Source organism: Adiantum capillus-veneris, chromosome 17 (assembly GCF_014529385.1).
Source record: "Adiantum capillus-veneris isolate H3 chromosome 17, ASM1452938v2, whole genome shotgun sequence".
NCBI lineage: Eukaryota > Viridiplantae > Streptophyta > Polypodiopsida > Polypodiales > Pteridaceae > Adiantum > Adiantum capillus-veneris.
In genome coordinates, this window is record NC_140947.1 from 35,945,998 (window position 1) to 35,969,327 (window position 23,330).

At 39.9% G+C, this 23,330-nt stretch overlaps 1 protein-coding gene across 1 annotated transcript in view; it reads left to right on the forward strand.

Moving 5' to 3' along the window:
• Positions 1–5,623, forward strand: part of LOC147437058 (CMP-sialic acid transporter 2-like) — a 76,324-nt gene extending 70,701 nt beyond the window's left edge. The window contains exons 7-15 of the mRNA XM_086486469.1: positions 2,505–2,605; positions 2,708–2,779; positions 3,453–3,501; positions 4,038–4,079; positions 4,191–4,312; positions 4,419–4,478; positions 4,872–4,920; positions 5,008–5,102; positions 5,246–5,623. Of these exons, the coding sequence (XP_086342595.1) occupies positions 2,505–2,605; positions 2,708–2,779; positions 3,453–3,501; positions 4,038–4,079; positions 4,191–4,312; positions 4,419–4,478; positions 4,872–4,920; positions 5,008–5,102; positions 5,246–5,297 (642 nt within the window). The 3' untranslated portion in view covers positions 5,298–5,623. The remainder of the gene's footprint in view (positions 1–2,504; positions 2,606–2,707; positions 2,780–3,452; positions 3,502–4,037; positions 4,080–4,190; positions 4,313–4,418; positions 4,479–4,871; positions 4,921–5,007; positions 5,103–5,245) is intronic.
• Positions 5,624–23,330: the final 17,707 nt, after the last annotated feature.

The following is a 23,330-nucleotide window of genomic DNA, read 5'->3' on the forward strand; positions in this document are numbered from 1 at the left end:
TAGAGTCTTACTCATTTCTTTGCCTTCTTGGCATTTTCAAAAGTAGATCTCCGGCCCAAGTAGCCTGGATAGTCTGCTGCAAAACTCTGCCCTTTGGTGACTTCTTGGTCTTCGGGAGTCCGCTGACTCGTCGTTCCACTGCCTCTTCAAACTCATCCTCTGAGTACACCTTTTGAGCAAGAGTCCTAAGTGTGGTCGGCTTCTTCAGTGCTGACTTCACCAAATCTTCAGAAGATGGACGATGTCCGTTGGAATCTTCATTGTTCTCGTGCGAGCCGGAATGGTCAGGGGCCATAGTTTCCTCTAGGCGGGATTCGTCGACTGATTCCATGTGTGCTGTAAGTAAAGGGATCGGATCCTCGTAGAACAAAAATCGATTGAGCTCTGAAACCACTGTAACAAACTTGGACACTCTAGGTCGAGAATATATCACAACACACGAGAGCAAACTGAAAGAATTGAACAAAACTGAGAGAGAGACGACACGGCACGGAATAGTTCTGCGCTTAGAGAGATTGGCCCCAAAGACTGGTGCCCCTTACGATATCTCTTATTAGTAATGCTTCAGAAAACACAATGTCCGAGGGTCCTCGTCTCAGCAGCGCTCCCAAGCGTATCTGCCTGAAATTGAGGCACTTTATTTATAGGCCCTGGGCCTTCCAAAAGCAGTGTCCATGAAAAGCTTCAGGTCTAAAAGCATCTGGGTCCCAAAAGTGAGGGCCTTGTGAGTATCCTTAAAGCCAAAAAAAGTATCAAACTTTATTGCTTGCACGCCCTCCTTAAAATCTTTGGGTTTCTTCTTCCTATCCTCAAAAAAGTCATACTGGTTGGCTCTGTAAAAGTGCTTCCTCTTTGTAAACTCAGCTCATCAGACTCTGAATTGTCCAAGGAAGAGGAATCCTCGTCTGAACCGTCAAAATACTTTCGAGATCTTCTATGGGATCGACTCTTCTTTGCCTTCTTCTTGCCTTTGTTGTATCCCTGGATCTTTCTCCTCTTCTTGCTCTTTCTTCCCTCGTCACTGAACTCCGAGGTCGAAGAACTGTTAGAGCTGTCAGAAGTAGATGAGGACGAACTGGAAAATCCTCGAGTCTTACTCATTTCTTTGCCTTCTTGGCATTTTCAAAAGTAGATCTCTGACCCAAGTAGCCTGGATAGTCTGCTGCTAAACTCTACTCAACTGGCGACTTCTTGGTCTTCAGGAGTCTGCTGACTCGTCGTTCTACTGCTTCTTCAAACTCATCCTCTGAGTACACCTTTTGAGCAAGAGTCCTAGGTGTGGTCGGCTTCTTCAGTGCTGACTTCACCGAATCTTCAGAAGATGGACGATGTCCGTTGGAATCTTCATTGTTCTCACGCGAGCCCGAATGGTCAGGGGCCATAATTTCCTCCTGGCTTTGATACCACTATAACAAACTTGGACACTCCAAGTCGAGAATCTACCACAACACACGAGAGCAAACTAAAAGAACTGTACAAAACTGAGAGAGAGACGACACGGCATGGAGTAATTCCGTGCCTAGAGAGATTGGCCCCAAAGACTGGCGCCCCTTACGGTATCTCTTTATTATTAATGCTTAATAAAACACAATGTCCGAGGGTCCTCGTCTCAGCAGCGCTCCCAAGCGTATTTGCCTGAGATTGAGGCACTTTATTTTTAGGCCCTGGGCCTTCCAAAAACAGTGTCCATGAAAAGCTTCAGGTCTAAAAGCATCTGGGTCCCAAAAGCTAGCGCTACTGCTGCTACCGCAAATTGCGGAAATCGGTATAGGTGCCACATCAGCAGCCACCGTGATTTGCGGAACGTCCGTACAGCGCTGCCACGCAAGCATCTCCACGTGATTTGGGGGTTCTTGCTTTATTTTAATCTTCTAGTGTCCCTTTAGGCCCTGACAGGAGCCCATAAGTTGGAACAACTTCAAAATCTTGGTCTTTATTTTCAAGTCTCTCGGCTAGGCTTTGCAAGTTGGTAGAACGTTTCTGCATCTTTCCATAGGGCCTTGACCCCTCTGTGTCCGGAGTCTGTCCTCTAGTCTATGCCACGTCATCACTTTGTGAAAGCTAGGGGAGGCCTCTTTTGCTAGACGTGGATTTCATTGGTAGTGCCCGTGGGATCTGAGGTGGGGTTGGCATCATGGGCATCATCTACGGCTAGCTTCTCAAGGTGTGTTGCCACTGTAGTAAGCATGTGAGCAGCAAGTTCATGTAATAGATGGGTGTGACGGAAAGAAAGTTCCACTTCCTTGGTGAGAAAAGTTCAGCTTCAAAAGAGATTCTAAAATTCCCTACTCTCTTCTAAATTGGGAGATTTTTATCCTCTTGATGTACAGTGTAGAGACCGTTCCTACATTTTTAAGTTAGCCTTATCCCTCTTTCTATCTCTGAATAAGTGATTTTTAGTATGCTGGTTTTCTTAAGGAATTCTTGGTTTTCTGTGGAATGCTTCCTGTTTATGACAGGCATGGCTTGTAATGACTTTTTGGTTAACTGGATGTTGTATGCAGTATTATATATTTTTGTTCGTGGATGCACCTAGCTATCAAATTCTAAAGAATCTAAACATCATTACAACAGGGGTTTTGTATAAGGTTTTCTTGAAAAGGAGGTAAGTTTTCAATGTGTTGCCCAAGGCTTTTTAAGAGTTTGGAGGATTATGGATTGTTTTCATGAATGTTATGGTGGGCTCATTATCATACTTTTTGAACAGATTGACCCCCATACAGTGGGCCGCGTATGCTCTTCTTGCGTTGGGCTGCACGACTGCACAATTGAATTCTTCGTAACTCTCTCTCTCTTGTATCAGCTTTCACCCCACCCCTACCCACTATTTGCTTTTCAGTTCTTTGTACTTTTTGTACCCAGACCTGGTATTAGATTCACCACACGTAACCTTTTGGTCTCATAGGTCGTTTTGGCCTTTTGAAGACGTTAATATTACATTTCATTTCATTTCATTCTCTCTCTCTCTCTCTCTCTCTCTCTCTCTCTCTCTCTCTCTCTCTCTCTCTTCCCCTCCCCGGATTCGGATACACACATATCCAACATTTTATATCTGTTCTCTGAGATACACACCCACCTTTTGTATATGTACCCCTCATTTTCTTGATACCCACTTTTACAGCTTTAATAGTGTTTCTGTTTAGTTAGTTTCTTTCTTTTTATCCAGACCTTGTATCAGATTCACCATGATGTAGCTCTTTGCTCTCACAGGTCATTTTGGCCTTTAGAAGACGTTAATTTAACATTTCCTTTCATCTCTCTCTCTCTCTCTCTCTCTCTCTCTCTCTCGCGTGTAGTAAAAGTTGATCTGGTGAATGTGTCGTATGGAACTTTTATAATTGCTGATTTTTCAATCATTATTATCTTATTGTTTCGTAATCTACCATGGTGTCAGTTGTTTTATCTTTCTTTTTAATAGATTCATGCAAACCATCCACCTTTTATTTTTTCAGGTCTGAGCATGTTTTGCAAACACCTTTCAAAGGGTGGGCCATGGCAATTGTAAGATGAACTGACCTTGTACTCATTACACTCTTTCACTTCAAAACTATTCAGAAGACTGCCAGAGTTTTGTTGGTCCTTTTTTTGTGCAAGGACTGTTACTGAATGGGACCTTTTTGTGTATGAGGTGATGCCGTTTGGGCTTACCAATGGTTGAGTAACCTTCCAGAGATTAATGAGTCGTGCATTTAAGGAGTATCTATGCAACTTCTTAGAGAAGCGCATGGATGCTTAATCTGTGGAGTCTCACCTATAAGAGGAGTAGTTGCTCCATGCGTTATTTGACAAACAATGCACTCATCTTCTTTTGGCTTCTAGGGACTGGGTCACTTTCTTGTAAAGAGCTGTGCTAGGTCTTAATGGTCAATGTGTACTTGATTTTGGATCCCTGTTTCTCAGCCTCAAAAGTACAACTTCTTGTCACCATGGTTTCTACCTTCTGTTAATTTTTGTGGCTGAACTATCTGGTCAAGGTTGTACATTTGATAGATGAGCAGCCGAGGATAGTGTTTAGTGACTTGCTGTTTATTGTGCAGGTCATGGCATTGCTTAGTGGTTTTGCAGGTGTGTATACCGAGGTAATAATTAACTTGTTGAGGAATGTATGCATTTTATATATATTGGAAGCCGTTGATGGTTTCGTGTAATGATGAATCTGTCGTGTCTTTGTTGGAATGGGATGCTAACAGGTCATAATTAAAAAGCGACCTTCACGCAACATCAATGTGCAAAACTTTTGGCTCTATTTATTCGGCATTGTTTTCAATGCATTTGCCATTTTTACACAAGATTTTGATGCCATCGTGAACAAGTAAGCTAACAGTTGAGACATTTTATGCAAACAGAGCATCTGGCTCAATGTGACAAATGATCTACCCATGAGCAAATTCTACTGACTGTGTTGTATGCAATTGCAGGGGATTTTTCTATGGATATACGACTATAACTGTATGCATGATCACTAATCATGCCTTAAGGTATATAGGCGCTGTGCTTAAACTTGTTGCCAATCAGTAATAATGCTAGACTGAAGGCCGGATTGAGTTGGTAAGCTACAGTGCAAGATTGGTGTAATTGTGATCTCTGAATTGCCTTTAGTACATTAGCTTACGGTTCTCCTCCTGTAGAATATATCAGAGCTCGGTATGAGTGAAACGAATTGTGCAATTGTGACCTTTTTACCACACCTGAAGCTAATTAGTCTGCTCTTCTGATTTTTCGAGATAGCTTACATTGAGCTTCTCTATGTTGTTTTTGGGCCAACCAGACCAAGATTGTAACTAGTTTTTTCTTCTTGTGTTGATGTTCGAAAACCGATATTTTGAGTATAGTTGACCCCACATAAAAGTATAAGTGTTCTTTTCTTTCAGTGGAATTGCGGTTTCAATGGTTATGAAGTATGCAGATAACATCGTCAAGGTTTGTGTGCTGCTTGATTATGTAACTTATTGATTACCCATGTATGCGTGCTCTGCTCTAAATTGGATAGTCTTTTTTTATGTTCAGGTGTACTCAACTTCTGTAGCTATGCTTCTGACCGCTGTCATTTCAATGATGCTTTTCAACTTCAAACTGACCCTCCCATTTGTTCTGGGATCTTTGTAAGTAACAATCTTGTTTGGGATAATTGGCTTTTAAATTTTGCAGGTTCACTAGCAATTTTATAAAGGGTTGGCAGTTAGTGATAGATATGCAGGAACTGGGTCAAAAAAATTAAAATGAATGTTAATGACTTGTTATGCAGGGTTGTCTCAATTGCAGTCTTCTTGCATTCTCATGGGAAGGCAACAAAGTGAGAAGGGAAAGCAAAGTGAGTGCTCTGTTATCCCCTTATAGCAAGCAGCAATGTGCTTCCCTTCCCTTCATTGCCAAGGGGCCTATGACATGGGGTCGATTTTGAACAAGTGCGCTGCCCCTGTGAGATTAGCAAGTGCGATTTCCAGTGATGCCCCGAGAAAATTGCCAGCTGTCCTTCCAGAGCAAGCATTTTCAAGTTATCTTAGAAAAAGGCTTCCCTCTGCTGAGGCTTATCTTAATGGATGTAACGAACATGTGAAATTTCAAATTTATTATTGATTGAAACTGTGTGTACGTTATGCTATGGAAGAAACTCGTTTCGAAATGTCTGTTCTAGCGAAGTCATCATGATGGCATTCTGTGCTACTTGAATGTAGGGGAGACTACAGAAGTAGGCAAATATCTGGAAGGCTGAGGGCATGTTCAAGAGACAACAGCATAGTGGCTTATCATAGATTTACTTAACCAAAAGAGTTGGTTGGTACTGAGCAGTTGCATCCCGTTGTGTCCCCCAAATTCCAACCTTATTATCAAAGGACTTGTCGCCAAGGGAAGCTCGGGAGCTATTCAACTATGTAAATCAGGCCTTACAAGAGATGATGCTTCGACTTCATTCCGTGCATCTCAAATATAGAAGCTAGAGTAAGAGTCGGACGCTAGAGCTCCATATCATCCATTGTCTTGTGCTCAGCATGTTAAAGACTATGTACCCCTTCAAGACAACGGTTTTTTTTGATAGAGATCGAACGCTTTCCATCTCTGCTGCTTGGCTATTCTAGGGCTGTTTGATCCATTGTTTAAGAATGTTAGCAAGAGGGCAAACCTGACCCGGAGACCTATCGAAGCCTTGTATGTAGGCAGAATCCCCCAGTCTTCCATTGCATCACCATAACCATCGTACAGCCATTGCCTCCACGCTCGGTAGGGTGTTGGTCAAAATGGACCTCACCGAATTGCTTTCCCCGGCCGTTGCAAACGAAAGGGAAGGGTTCAGGATCAATCTTGTTCTTCCTCGTGTTGGATCTCAACAAGGAGAACCTACTGTCTCAATCGGTCCCCCAACCCTATCTAGTCCCAAAGCATCTCTACCTATTGAAGTCTTACATACTAACTAGTGTGCCATGAAAATGGTTTAGTCATGGTAATGGGTACTACAAATCGCAGAGGTACAATTCAATTTATCAACTAGGAATGATGAGAACACATTGAATTGTAAGTACAAGAAATTACAGAGGTACAATTCAATTTTGTGTTGTACAAGTTACTGAATTGTATGTACAAGAAATCACATAGATAAAATTCAACAAACCACATGGTACATCAAGCAAGAATGTACAACATAAGTCGTCGTATGAAAAACCAATAAACTTTGACCGGAAAAGCTATTGAATTAGAAAACATTTGTGGCAGTGTATTTTGAGCCGGAGAATAAAATCATCGTCATGAATCTATGTGTGGTAGTTGGCAATGTAGCAAGGGATTCATCGGTAGTTCATGTCACCATGGTAGTTCCCATAGCTAAATAGGAACACAAATGTAAACATGGCGGACTCCATTGTGGCATCATCTACTTTAGAATCGTCGCTAGGTATTCCATTGTATTGGAATACTATGTTGTGGTCTATGAGACCTGTTTGATCATGCAACTTAATAGAGCCTAATTTTTGCGTGTATGTCGTATTGTATACTTTTCTTCTTGGAGTGACGTACATGTTGTGTAAGACCACTAGTTTACTTAAGTATTTTCTTGTTGCATCAACTTTTGAAAGGTTGATTATCTATGTGATCGACCACAATACCTATAATTGCAACTGCATGTAATACACATGATGAGATTGTTGTGGGGATGCTATTGATAGTCTTGTACTTTTTGACAATTGGGTTGTTCAATATGTTGAATGCATGGAGGGTGCATTCACTATTCCAATGAAGCAATGGGTTGTCTAGTAGCGATCCCTTGTCGAGGAGCCCTATCATAACCGCATTGGTAGTGCTATTGGCAATAATAGATATATTCATTATACTTAGCAATTGAGTGTGAAGCTGGTGCGAGTCTAGTATATGTTGTGTGTAGTCCGGAAGCAACACTACTATACTTTGTATTTTTGTGGTTCTTTTACAACGAGGGCACTTTGACCAATGGACTATAACATTGTAAGACTCTATTGCATCCAATACGATCATACTTGATAAATGCATGTGGATGTTGTCTAAGGTTGCCTTTCTTAGGGTGACCTCTAGAGAAAGAGCAATGCGCACAACTTGGGCAGATTGTGATGTTTCTAGATGTACTTCTACAAGATGCTTTTAGCAACATATGTATTTTAGACCATGAAGATGCAACATGTCCTCTCTTCTTGTAAGACCACTCTTTCACTTCACATCTCTTTCTTTTTGAGGAAGGGCTTGATTGTTCATTATACTTTGATCCATTATTCAAGCACCTTTAAAGCAGATATTTATGTAAAGATGTGAATATTTTGTAATAATAATTACTAATTTTAGAATTGTTTAATTTTTTGGAAGGGAGTTTTGTTGTAAATTGTTAATTTTTTTATTGAAGAACAATTCATTATGTGTTCACATACTTGTGCCGATAAGGAAATGTATGGTGGGGATAGGCAATGTCCTCACTCAGTTATTATAAACCGTAGGGAATGTGCCCTTCCCCGTATACTTGTTTTCTCCTCCAATATTGAAGGAACATTATATGCTTCTCCTCTTATTTTTTGTTATGAAAAATGTATTCTTATGTACAATATTATTTTGCAAATGTAGGCAAGTTTCCTATTGAAAATTTTAGAATGTTGTTCAAATTTCAATATGACTTGTAGTATGTGTATTTTCTAAATGTTTGCAATTATCTCTTGGATGCTATAGTTTCATTTATCAATAGGCCATTTCAATGGGTATAGATGTCTTCTCTTTGTTTCATTGTATCCCAGTAGTCTCTCTCTTTCTCTTAAATCAAAATTTGGAGGTAGCTCTAGTGTTTTTTTTTTAAAAATTGAGGTAGAGCTGCTTTTGGCCTTACATAGTTTCTAATTTAGAGGTTTCTCCAAAGTTCAAAAGCAAAAAAACACTCCCCAAAATTTCATTGGATTTGCAATTATATCATACTACTATACATGTTTAGTATTATATACGTAAGTAGGGCATGATAGGTTTTGAGTATAGGTGTTAAGGAGCTAGATGAAGGTGGGATCCTAGATCGATAAGCAATGCTCAAAGGGCTTCTTGCCGTTATTTGGTGAATCAGCAGGGAAGAACATCGCTATTCTATACAACATCATCCATATAGCATGGCCAAACTACAATACATTTCATCTTTGCAAAAGTCTCGCTCCATAATGTGATCACATGCACATTCACTCTAGGGTTGTTGCACATTCTTGTGTAGATATGACTCCTTTTACCCCTAATAGGCACCATGTTCTTGTTGGGAATCTCTATGTTTCAAAGGTGGTCATATAGAAGGGGCATGCAATAAAAATAGGATTCTATTAGTCTGGAGCTATAGAAGGATAGTATATGTTGTAGCCATAATTTTGCAACATCTTTTCTTTTATATTTAGATCCGTTAGCAAAATCCCTATAACCTAAACCTAGGTGGAGACCTTAGGTTTAGGCTTTTCCTAACCAAACAGAAGAGTGATACAATTAAACTTTTTTGTTTTATAGGTCAAAATAGGAAGCATTTGGCGGCATGTACACTAAGACTCATAACATGCTTGGCCCTTATCTTTGCATTATGATTGATCTGATGAAAAAGCATGAAAAACTAAATGTGACTTTATAAAGTCAAAAACTTTATACTAGAGAATCAATGTGCATACGCATGTGTGCGTGCGTGCGTGCGTGCGCGCGCGCGTGTGTGTGTGTGTGTGTGTGTGTGTGTGTGTGTGTGAGAGAGAGAGAGAGAGAGAGAGAGAGAGAGAGAGAGAGAGAGAGAGAGAGAGAGAGATGTTTGTTCTTATGTAAGTTTTGGCTATTAGTTTAGTTGCAAGTTTCTTCTTCGTAGGTTCCTCGCACATCATTCAGAGTTGCAAGTTTCTTCTTGGTAGGTTTCTCACACATCATTCAAAAGTCCACACTATTTCCTCATCTCATGTTCTTCACTGCAATGCTCAATGCCATATTTTCCAAAACCTTTGTATAGGCTTGTTGCAACATGGGATCTCTTATGTACCACGGCCAAAAAGCTTGTACTTCTTGTTTGGCAAGAAAGGCTAAGAAACACATGTCACAACTATCTATATTGATGCTGGTATTTAAACTTAGGAATGCTATTATTAAAGAAAGAACTAATTTCTCTTGTAGATTACTACAAGATTTCCCATCTTGGAACCTAAACCATTTCTCACGATGTTTTGCAACATAGATTCTATCTTTTGTTGAGCTTATTATCTACAAGGAAAATTATAACGTGTTCTTCCACCACTCTCCCCCAGGGGGTGAACCATGCTTTTCGTATCCCTTGGTTACAATGTAGGACTTCTATTGATTTATGTTTTCTCATAGTGTTACTATCATCAAATCTTTATCGAAACTTGTCAACCTTGTCTTCCTACAATTATGAGGTAGACTTTGTCTTGGAAGTTCTCTTGCAATTATTTATGTAGACATTGTTCTAGTGGTTGGGCTTTTGTGACCAAAAGAAACTTTAATCAACATCGACAAAAAGACTCTTTAGGGAATCTTCATCCCTCAGTAAATAAGCAAAGAAAGAAGCCCGGTTCTCATGCTATAGATCCATCAGGTCATGCTTCCATCATTGAAGCTTTGTCTTTAACTCCATTGGCCAAACTTGCACAAGACAGTCCAAAGGCCTCCTCTACCCAAAATTTGGGAGAAGTGAGGAGTGTTGAGAAGGTTGACTGGAGCACCCAATGCACTTGCACATTGTACTGTGGAGGAGGTTGTCAAGTGCACTTATCTACTTACTATCAACATCAAGACTTCATACCTAAATATGAGAGATTTAGAAAAAAATTTGGCCTATTAAAATTATCTGACATTGGTGACATGCCCCTTGGATCTAATTCCCAACAAGATGTTGAAAGACACCCTTGACTCTCTGGAGATACCTTGTGAGGATCACATGGACATCAATGAGAGTAAGGAGGATGATTTATCTACTTTGTTAATGGGTTACTAGGGAGAGTAGTGGAGCTTCAAAGTTTCTAGAATGAGCATTGGTTGCCAATAGGTGTTCAAATAAAATGTTTTGCCTATTGCTTGGCAATTTTGGGGGGTCAAGAGTCACTCACAAATCTTGCAAAAGAATTTTGATTACGTTGTTATTCCAACTTCCATATACAAGGGATGATCTTGGGGGCATTAAAGCTCTAGCATGTTGGGATTAAATGCAAGCCATGCCTAAAGGCTTTGGAATGGTTGGTGCTCAATTTTATTGTATTTTCACAAGAAATCCAATAGCAAAAATTCCACCGGAGCTTCTTCAACCAAGCATAGAGGATAACTAGGTAGGAGAAATTCCAAGATGTATATGTAGTGATGGATCCTCTTCTAGTAAGTTAAAGAGGAATCACTTTAAGTGTTTGTTCAAAGTGCAAAAAGGCAAGACAGTCTATGCTTCATTTTGACTATATTCCAATTAAACCTCAGTCATAGCATTTGATAAAGAGTAGTACATTATTATCCACGAGTTGCTAACTCTATGGCATCACAAACGTAGATGAGACAACGCATCTATACACAAGAAATCTATTCTTCATTTTGACTATATTCCAAGTAGCCCTCATTCATAGATTTTGATAAAGAGTAGTACATATTATCACAAGTTGCTAACTCTATGGCATCACAAACATAGATGGGACAATGCATCTGTACACAAGTGAATAGAGGATCATGGATTCTTGGGATGGAACAAAGTTCAAAAAGTGGAGGACTTTTGGAAACCAAGGGTGTCATATGCACTACCTGTGGTTTGCTCAAATTCATACTGTTAAAAGTGCTACACCACATTTCCAGTCTCTCAACACCATGTAGCACTGGAAGCCAGATGGGATGTTGTGAATGAAGTATACGACTTTATCTACATTGAGTGCTTCCAAGACATCAAATGTTGTAAGAAAATTCAAGTGGTGAGTTTGACTTCTCTTTATGAAGTTCCTTTGAAATATTCCAATGTGTAACATATGTCATCGTTTGGTTAGGGTGATCCTTGCAATACAACAATATTACTACAATGGAATGGCTTTCAAACTTCAAGGATGACCCAAAAGAGTTGTGGTGTTGTGGAAATATTGCTACTTAATGTCGGATGTAATTATTCCATAGATGTTTTACTAGTTCTATTTATTCCACAAACTTGCAAAAAGATTATGAGATGTGTTTGGAACATTCTTAACTTCATTGGTGGATGAGCTTGAAAGCTTATTTGTGGATGGTATAGATGTGTTATATGAGGACTCAATAGAGACAATTTTTGACAATCCACAAGTTTTTTCCAAGTCTTGCAAGATACATGCAATGCTCATGATGGTTATTGGAGACCATCCAACACAATCTAAAATAGGTCTATTTTAGAACAAATGACAAGAGTTTTGTTGTGATCAGGCTCAAGCAACTCTTGTAAGAGATGTCAACACATATGTCTATGATTAAAATTGCAACCATGCACAATATCCACAATCACAAAGAACATGAGGAGATGGAATCTGCCTTGGAGGAGGCAAAGCGTTGTTGCACACAAGTAGAGAAGGAAGTGGCCTGGAAACAAGCAGGCTTATCAAGCATGTCCATACTTTGGAGGCTCTCTAACTTGTATGGATTTGATCTATATCTTAATTGTGTGTATGATGTGATGCACACTTTAGCATTGAACGTCTTCAAGAGATATGTTGCTCATTTATTTGAAAGCTCTTATACCGCTCTTAAGAAAGACATAGATGCATCTATGTCCTTAGTTACAAATATTGTGCCCATCACCATTAGTTATGGAAGATGACCAAACTCTCCTAGTAACTACTTTGAGTGCTTCAAAGCTTAAGTGAATCAAAAGTTTATTCAACGGTGCCTTCTATATATCTTAAGATTTGTAAAATGGTATTTTGCAAGAAATGCATGTTTTGGGGACTCTCTTGGTAGATATAGCTCATGGCATTTACAACTATAGTAGAGATCACGATTGGAGCATGGAGGATATTAGAAATGTGAAGATACTAGTAAAATCTTGGAGAGTTCAAAACGAAGAGGAAATTGGGATTAATTCATCACCTTTAGAGCATGTCAAAGGTATACATCTCTCTCTTTCAAGAGTTACTCAGATTTGTTATATGTGTGATCATGACATCATGCCATTTTGGCTACAGGGTATGGTGGGTTTCTTGATGATGTAATTTGGCATGGGCTACATGATTGTTACTAGTGCTATATATTTGAGCACCTTGTGAAGATCTATAGCACCATCAAGGCCAATAATCTCTGTGATAAAACATCCTTCATCCAATTCTATTTGAGGAATTTTTTCATGAAAGTTTTCCAGGCTTTTCACTATGACAACGATGGTCTATTACCTGATCAAAGATTCTTGAGAGGTCTACATTCTTCTACGAGTGGCTATTGCAATGCCTCATGTAAAGAAGGTCCATTGCATGAGTGTTGTGCACATCATGTGGATGGGCTCTTAGTGGTTTCGTGAGTGGCCAAGGCAAGATCCTTGTGCAATGCTCTCTTGAAATATGGCCATAGTGCACCTTGTATTGTCTATCTTCTTCTAAAGGGAATTGGTGTATGAAGGAATAGACGCATCTATCAAGAGCCAATAAGTGAGGAATCTATATTAAAGAGGTTTTGAAGCATGGAAAAGATCTTTCCAATTACATATGAAAGAGATATGGAAATGTTCTGTACGAAGGAGAAATATATAAAGTTGGCTCTCATGTGGTAGTGAAAGTTGATGACATAAATACTATGTTAAACAAATGCAAACATTGGAAGGCTTGTATAACCCCTCTTTTGTACATGTAATTCAATGGAAAGTGTGTGATTTTATTTGGAGGAAGTTACTACAGACATTGTATCATAGGTGATGATGACTCTGAAAGTTGATGATATAGATACTATGTTAGACAAACGCATACATTGGAAGTCTTGTATAACCTCTCTTTTCTCCATGAAATTCAATGGAAGTTCTATGCTTTTCTTTGGAGGAAGTTACTACAGACAATGCATTATAGGTGATGACGACCCTGACAGGTTACTCATTGATGCAATCACAAGAATGAGTGTCCTTGAGAAGACACCAATGCCCTTTACTTGGGATTATGTATAGTGCCACTCAAGTACAAAAAGATCCACTTAACTACCTTCGAATGTGTGGACCTTGGTCTATGCACATGCATCCTCACTACAAGACTGCATACTAAACATCGAGCCCATAATGGACACATAAAGCAAGCAACCAACAACATGTTGATAGAGAGAAACATCAAAGTAGTCTCTAGCATGATCAAAACTAAGCTTGAAATCCATGTTCATAGGAGTAATATTAGGCTTACGCTCTCAGGCTAAATCTATGTAGCAAAGCAATACCTCCATTAAACTCTTTAAATTGCATGCCCAAATCATGATGTAATAGTCTCAAGAGAAGTGAACAAATCACGATGAGTTGTAATGTGCTTACTGCACCACTGTCAAAGTACCACACATGATACACTAATTTTGCAATTCATGCATCATGAACACATGGGTCATATTAACATTGCACACTAAAATCCTATTTTGTATCCTGCACAATGTTCACCAAATCTTTATTTGCAGAAGCATTTGCAATGGTTGCACTTGCCTCTTTCTTTGGAGATTCTTTAACCTTAAGCTTGGGACATTACTGGATAAGATGATCATTTGCCCTATAGTAATGTCATTTCAATTTTTTCTTGCCTGTATCAATATAATTTTCATACTTCATAGTCGTTTAAAGAAGCACAACTATGACCGGCATAAGCATTGAAGGTGACAAAAGTGGTATTCCTCTTCTGTTGTGTAGTCAGAACATATTGCTTCCTTCATTATTTTATTCATTACTTAGTTGATTCCCATCCTTTCCTTCCAAGGCTAACCTTTGCATTTTCTCTTGCCCTCTAAAATAAAGAGGATCAGATTCAAACTTAGATAGCCGCGGATCCAACTAAGGTAACACTCATAACACATAAGCCAACACACGAAGCTGCAGGCATTTGCAATGCATACACTTAAAAAAACCCGCTCACACGGCTTCAGAACCTTTGCATCTGCTAGATCCACAACAGCTTCAAGCACTCACTACCCTTAATCTTTTCATTTGACATGAGGCTGCAATGAAGAATCCTTATAAGATTCCTATCAATAGTGAATTTCCAAAATCATGGTCACATACTTGTTTAATAGCACAATGCTTAGCCCTATTTTGATTGAATTGGGTCTTTTGCAACAATAAAGAGACAAGACCATCGAGAATTATATCATTAGGTTTATTCTCTATCACAAGCGTGAAAATGGAGGTAAAAGTCCGCGAAGAATCATGGAAAACCATCAAGAACTATTTGTACAAGCATACTACCAAGAATGACCTCACCAATGGAAATTAAATTCTCATTGAGATCTTTAATCTCCACAAGAAAGATATCCATATCATCCTCGTATTGCTGCATAACCTTGGACTCTAGCTCCTCATGTAGGTAAGAAAAATTTTCCAAAGTTATACCAACATACAAAGAACCTAGTATACCTCCTGCCGATTTTTTTGTTTGTCTTGAGCAAATGAAATTCTCAACAGAAAAACCAATGCATGAGCCTGTGCATCCTTAGCATCCCCACGTGACTGCTCAGTAGTAGGCAACACAACTATACCATCATCTGATGACTTGCACACAAATATGGCATCCTTGGGGCATCATCATCCTTTTTTCTTTCCCTTTACTTGTTACATTCAATGAATGTGCATGACTAGTCTCTTGTGCAATTTTCAACTCCGTGGATTCTCAACATGACTTGGTCTAGGTGACTATTACGAACTATACACCTACATTTTCTATAACCACATTCTCCTTCATGCCAGCCTTAAGATCATCCTTTACATCATAAAATCAGATCCATGCTCACCCTCACTTGGCACATGATAGGGTTGTAACATTTGTACCCTTTTTCCTCAAGGCAATAACCAATGAACACACATTTTGTGACTGTCGAGTTTAACTTTGTTTGCAAATCGTCCGGCATATTCACATAAGCAATACATTCAAAAACTTTAAGAAATTTGTCATTTTGAACTATAAATCATGGAAGCTATTATTGTCTAGCTTCTCACTATTAATAGCATTGATTTCATCATTTTTAGATAGATTTATAGAGAATTAAAAATCTGCTCAATACACGAAGCGAATAAAAAGTAGCATGTATCTATTACAATCTGTGACCACAATCTTCATACATACACCCAATACAATGCTTCCCACTACTTAATAGATGTTAAAATTGTAGCATCAATAGAGCTGCTTACAAAATTGAAATGGGAGAGGAACAAAAACCTAAACTTTTGCATGTGAATGCACTCTAGCTCTATAACAAAGGCCACAACATGCTGAAATGGAAATTTGGTTGCTCAGTTTTAGTCCAAACAACTATGTAGAATCTCCCAAAAATCCCAAACCACACAATCTCCCACAAAAATTGTTAAAATAAAAAATCGTTATTGATGCCTCCCAAGAATGTCTAAGGTGTGTAGTACCAACACATGAGGGAGGAGAATGGAGAAACTCTTAACCACTTCTCCTACCACTCTTGCTTGCTACTCATGGTTCCTTAGTCACAACTAGACTTTGGTGCGACGTAACGAGATGGAGAAAGAGAGAGCTTAGCTTTGCAAGCATGCACACACACAATCAAGAGAGTACAAAATGGAGATGTAGACTGGAAATAGATTCTTCTTCTTTGCTATTCAAAATGATGACAAGGTTTACAAAACTTAAGTGGAAAATACAACATAATAAGAAACTATTTACAACCGTCAACAAAAGACCAAGAGAGTAGAAGGTAGTGGAACAAAAGACAAAGAGAGTAGAAGGTAGTGGTTGATTGAAGTAGCACCTGAAGGTAGCAATTGTTTCATGCTCATCAAGAGGTCATTTGGCTATTGCAAGTAGGCAACATTAGCTTCTTTTTTCATATAGATACAAATTTAAAGCTTAGAAATCTTGTGAAGTTGTGAACAACACCAACATCAAGGAGAGAGAGGCTTTGCGTTGGGTTCATTCATGGAGTAGAATACTACACAACAATGGCGATGATTCTTTTGGTTTAAAATGAATGAGAGAGAGAGAGAGAGAGAGAGAGAGAGAGAGAGAGAGAGAGAGAGAGAGAGAGAGAGAGAGAGAGTTTCCTACATCCTTACACTTTGACACGCTAATAAAAATTCACAAGGTAGGTATGGCCTCATGAATGTGTGTGTGTGTGTGTGTGTGTGTGTGTGAGAGAGAGAGAGAGAGAGAGAGAGAGAGAGAGAGAGAGAGAGAGACGTTGGGGTAAAGGCCTTTATGTCTTGCTCGGCTGCCCAGGCTATGGGCACTCGCTCACTGACCACCTTATTCTTTTGTACATATACAAAGAATAAGGGGCAACTCATTTTGAATCTTGCTCACCCACACAGCTTGCACTCTTTCTCCTTCATCCGCTTCCCGTACACACCACATCACGCACGCATTTTGCACAACATGGCACTCTTCAATTGGTATTAGAGCGTTGGCGATCAACAATGATGGTCCCTAAGTGGAGACGGAGCTTAGGGCTTGGCGGCATCGGATCAGAGCAATTTGGAACATATTTGGCAAGGAGAAGGAGATCAAGAGGAGATCGACGTGGAGCTCAACTTCTCAATGCACACAACCCCCCTTGGAGAAGAGGGAATCTTGAACTGTGCGTGCACTCAAGCTTGCAATTGAGCAATTGGGAGAGAAAGTTGAGCATTGGAATCAAGGCTTGCAATTGAGGTTATAAGCTTAAAGCGAAGAGGAGGAAATACAGAGTCTAGTGTGAGAAGGTTTTTGGAAAATCCTTGAGTAAAGCTTTGCAAAGGTTGCAATTTGGTGAAAATCAACAGCCCTAGACCATTTGAGTAAGCAGGTTTGCCAAAGTGTCTCATTGAGGGAAATCAAGAAAGATCCCTTGGTTTTAGGAGAAAGGGAGAAGTGATGGGCTTCTAAAGAAATTGATTTTTCTTGGGTTGCAACCTTCTTTAAGTTTGAGTTTAATGGTCCACTATGTAGGTGTGCCAAAGGGAAAAATCAGGAGATGTCGTGTGGAGGAGAGAGAGAGAGAGTGTGTGATTGTATTTCCATGAGTCAAAAGATACCATAGGAGAGACATTTTTCCCTTTTGGGTATGCATGTTGCAACAAGAAGTAGAGATGTGTTGCTTGAGCATAGCAGGGAAGGAGTCTCTCTCTGTGTCCACGTTTCCTCACTATAGGGGAGAGATGGTGTGTGCATCAGGAAAGAAACAAGGCAAGTGTGTGTGTATCCACACACACGCACACATGCACATAGGTGCAAAGCAGTAATTCATCAGAGAGGGAGTGGGAAAGACACAAGGCAAGTGTGTGTGTGTATCCACACATGCAGACATGCACACAAGGTGCAAAGCAGTAATTTGTCAGAGAGCTAGAGAAGGAAGAAAAAGGTTGATTTTTTTTGAAAGGTGTGTGTGAGGGTACGTTCCCACGCACACACACCAGTCATCAACAACCAAAATAGAGAGATATATTTTTTCAGCTTCAACTAGAGTGTGAGAGAGCATGTAGCTCTTGGATAGCTACAATCTTGTCTAGCGGCGAGAAGCGACATCGACTTCTTCTCGGTGATCCGATATTTTTGCTTTGCCTTGGTGATTTGCGGTAGATCTCGTCATTGGAGAGCTAGAACATCCCGCTTAAGAGAGTTTCTCCCAGATGGCTTTGCTTCTTCTTGGCATCTATTTTTTGGCATTCTTTGATGGCTTGGCATCGGCTTCAAGCATCGACGATTGACATCGACTCGGCGCATCGGTTTTGACATTGATTTAGGTGGCTACAATATTAGTGCTTCCGTCCGATGACAGAAGGCTGCCACATCAAGCACTTTCTTGGCCTTGAGCAAGAGCGGTTGAGCTCTCCTCCAGCATAGCCTCGCCATCGGCTTTCTTCCATCGACAATTCCAAAGCGGATTTTCTCTCACTATGATCCTTCGGCACCCTCTGATTTCTGACCTCGACACCACAAGAGAAAAATGAGCGAGAGTGGCATCAATTGTGCTATGTGTTTAGTTTTTGATTGACATGTTTTTTGACCAATGAGGTAGCGCACTACATTCTCAACGTTTTGCTCATAGGTTGCGCTTTCTTACAGTGCAGACATGTATGATTGTGTTGGGCATTCCAAAGAGATTTTTTTAGCACTGTTTTGTGCAGTTTCAGGCTATGTATGCATGTGTGGATACAGCTTGAGCTAGGTACAGCTCGCAGACAATAGGTTCATAGGTTTACAACTTTTTTGGACAGGTACAGGTCCATAGAGCCACTCGTTCACGAGTGAGCCAGTTGGCCATGATTTTTGGTAGTGCTTATATAACATTTTTGGATCTTTTTACTAAGACACCGAGTGTCTGTCTATGCTTTATGCGGTATTGGTGATATTTTTATAGTTTTCACTCAGTGTTTAGGGAAAACCATGCTAGATTTTTCCAAAATTCTCGCTATGTTCTATGTGTGTTTGTAGGTTTTCTCTCTGATGATTTAGTGGTCGAGTTTGACTCCCACTTTGATAGGTTTTGTCAGCCTTGTACCCACTCTTGTAGGAGTGAGAGTTGCAGATGCTTGTGTGGCTACGGTCTTTGCCAGTCATCACAGGTTTCATAGTTTTTAACAAATTTTTACAGGCAATTTCTCTTGTGGATGCGTTTTGAGTTAGTTTGCTCACGACTTGCGTATATGGTTATGCGCTGTATGTTTGATTGAGTTGTTTGTCCTAGATTTTGTGTGCTTGTAGATAGCAGATTGTGGAGCTAGTCTTATGCATATGTGAGCATCAATTTTGATGTGTTTGATAATGGATTTCATGATTGTGTAGTGGTTGAGTGATCTCCCACTTTGTTGCATGTTTGGCATAATTTATGGTAGAGATTGTACTTGAGATTTTTTCTCACTTTACAGGGGAGACCCTGCCAAATTTCTCCTTGGTTTTCTCGCCATAGTTTGGTTTCTTGACATTCACTTATGGTTGCACACATGCGTGATATTTTAGAGTGTACAATGATGATGCGTGAGAGACAACGGTCTTGTAGTTGCCGATACATGCAACTTTGGCATTGTGGTCACCCATGGCACATTAGACGCCGCTATTCCAGATGTATGAGGCACTAGCACAAATCTATGCATGGTGCATATGAGGTTTTGACACATGCTAGAGTGGTGGCTTCATATGCCAGCGATGGTGGTGTCACGTTTGCCTTTAACGTTCCTCCTACTTACATGTCTTTGAGAGGTGACACTTTTCCACATTGGTTGCTAGATGAGGATGCAGTTTTCCAACACGTCGTGACTCGTTTAGCACTTTATCTGGTGGGATCTTTGGCTATGTGCACTTAGACAATGGTTTGGCATTTGACATTGCAGGTGCATGAGATGTTTGGTTGTCATTGCCTAGTGGTGCATCATATACATTGATGTCATGTGCGTTATGTTCCTCAGCTGAGAAAGAGCTCAATCTCAGTGAGATGATTAGCAGATTATGGGTGTCAGATACTATTTAGAGATCAGTCTTTCCAGATGCATTGCGGATCACTAGTGATTGCTAGGGGAGCCCATGGTGGCTTGGCATATCCAATGAATGTGTGTGAGGTTCGAGACGGCATGGTCTCAGTTTTGTTGTTGGCATGCATTGAGAGAGAGACGATACATGTCTCCTTCATGGGTGAGATCCACCATGCTCAAAAGATAGAGCATTTAGTTGTGCATGACATGCCATTAGATTCTATAGAGACAAAGATAGAGAGGTAGTGCTCTAGTGAGATACAATAGGTGTTGTCAAAGTCTGTGAAAGTCTATGGAGACAGGGTAGATCAGGTTTGCTCCCTAGAGACACATAAAGAGATGACATACATGGAGTTGACATGCTCATGTTATAGGCTAATGAGTTGGTGGCAGGATGGATGTTTCTGCGTATGGGTGAGAGGGATGTAGCCATCCCAGTGTTGTCATTGACACATCCATATGCGATGGGTAGTATTGATGATGTAGTACATGCAGATAATCCAAGGGAGGCTAAGATATCTAGGTTTGCATAGATTTCATCAGCGTTGGGGCATCTCATGTACGCCCAACTAGTGTCGACCCCCAACCTAGTAGCTGTAGTGGGACCATTGGTAGAGGGATTGTTAGTCGTGTGATGACTAATACTAGCATGATGCATAATGGAGTTTTGCAGACCATACATATTTTTTTGTGGGATTTACATGCAGGCTGTAGAATGGCAACGCACACTTGCCTATCCCTAGATTGACTAAGGGAGCCAATGGACATACGTTGAGAGAGTTTCTCACTTGTTTTCTTGTACAAACTAGTAGTTTAGCTAATAGGACCCACTTATTGGCACATTTTCCTTTAAGTGGGAGATTGTTGAGGTAAAAGGCTTCCGTGCCTTGCCCAACCGCCCAGGCTATGGGCGCTCGCTCACTTAACACCTTATTATTTTTTATATATACAAAGAATAAGGGGTAGCTCATTCTTGAATCTTTCTCCACCTACACACCTTCCACTCTTTCACCTTCTTCCCCTTCTCCACACACCACACTGCGCATGCATTCCGCACAACATGGCACTGTGAGAGAGAGAGAGAGAGAGAGAGAGAGAGAGAGAGAGAGAGAGTCATTGTTATTTGGATTCATGTTATTCCTCTACCTGGTTAGCCAACTATACACCTTTTTATTGCACAATATGGCATGTGTATATATATATTAGAGTTGATCTTCCAAGGATAGCTTACAAGATTGGCTAGTCTTCCTCTAGGAGCAAGTGTAAGCTTAGGCTTAGGCTTATGTTTATAGCTAATTACAATTAGGCATTACCATTCTCACTCCCTCATAAATTCATCTCATGAATGGTTTACAAGGAAGAAGAGGTCCTTTTTTATAGGTGAAGGGAACCCCCAAGGGTTACACAAGAGAAAGAGAAGAGCCTGTGTGAACAGAAACTAGAAAAGTTTGAAATAAACTGTCCATGCATGATGTGGAGAGATTGGGATCCAATATTTTAATCATATCCCCTCAATCGTGGCTCCAAATAAAAAAGTAAAAATAGGGGCAAAAGATTAGCTTATTAGCTAAGACTCCTATTTTATATACTTTTTCCAATTTGAAATGGAACTTTGTGTTAAAAAATCATCAAAATAGGGTATATTTCTAGCAGCAAAAGTCTTCCTGTGGTCCCCTTAGCCTAGAATTTCATTGGTTTCCAAAGGACACCTCATGCAATATGAAAGCAGGACATTGCTCCTTGACAAAGTTTTATAATCATGCTTGCAATAATGCATTAAAATAGATGTATCTTTGAAAATCATGCAAGCTAGTGTCCCACTAGGATTTGATTCCTTCCTAGTAGCTATTAAAAGGAAATATAAGAAAAATATAAAAAACACATAGAATATATATATATATATATATATATATATATATATATATATATATATATATAAAGTTACCCTAGATATAAGATCTAGCTAGGGTGTGAGATAATAATGAGATAGTAGAAATAAAGAATCAATGCTTTTTGCCCCTAGTTAAAGAGGTAGAGCTATTGACGTTTTTTCCCATAGTGCTTTTTGACGGTAAAGTAAGAATACGTTACCCTTGAGATAAATAATAGGATGAGATAGAAAGCTTTATTATTATAGTTAGATATGCATATGTACATTATAGAGAATATACTTATGTATCTAAAAAGTCAGAAGACAGATCTTATAGCATTCATTCCCACTATGTACGTGTCACAGCACAACAACGTCTTCATTTCTAGCCTTCTTTGGTCAATGTTTTTTATAGTTGTGACTTGTTGTTTATGTGCCAATGTCAATGTCAATGGCGGTGTTGTCGTATTTTCACTATGGGAGACTATCGTGCCAAGAGCTTCATCTTTGTATTCAAATGACATTGTGAGCTTTATAGCCAAAAAAGTGGACTTGTGAAGAGCTTCTTACTTTTGAGCTTAGGCCCGTCAAGACTTTCACTCACTCACTCTGTCTCTCTCTCTCTCTCTCTCTCTCTCTTACGCACTCACACACACACACACACACACACACACACACACACACACACACACACACCTTGTGGGTTTCAACGACGTCAACAAGTGGCAACGATGGCGGTGGTAGCAATGAAGTGTTCTACAATGGAATTCTTTGACAATGGTGGCTGCCATTGGATGTGGTTGATGGCTATCATTGGCTACAATCTATGGCATTGTTAGTTGTGGCTAGTGGAGGCAGCCAATGGTTATGGTTTTGGCTAGGCCATATGAGGGAAGGATTAGCTCCAATTGGTGATGCCCTATAAGGGAGAGTTTTGAAGCAAGCAATAGCAAGAAGGTGAGCTTCACATCAAGGGAAAGTAGAGAAAAAGAGAGAATGTGAGAGGGAAAGCATGAGAGTGAGAGAGCATCGGAAGGGTGTGTATGTGTGTGCTAGAGAGAGATCTTGCTTCCTCCCAACTAAAGCAAACGTGCTTCATCTTTCTCCCAAATTATTTGTGTGTTGCAGAGTGTCTTATCCACTCTCTACCACTCATTAACACTTAATGAATAAGCTAAGGTGGTCCGGCTCACTTCATACGACTTTCAGCGAGACCAACCAATCGACTCAGATATGAATGCTACATACTTGTATATGAGCACAACTCCGAGTACAACTATAGAGAAGAATGGAAAAGCCTTCCCCATTCCTGGGCCTTATTGTTAAGAATGGAGCTTAATTTACTCCTTGTAATTTTTAGTATTAAAAATGCACATT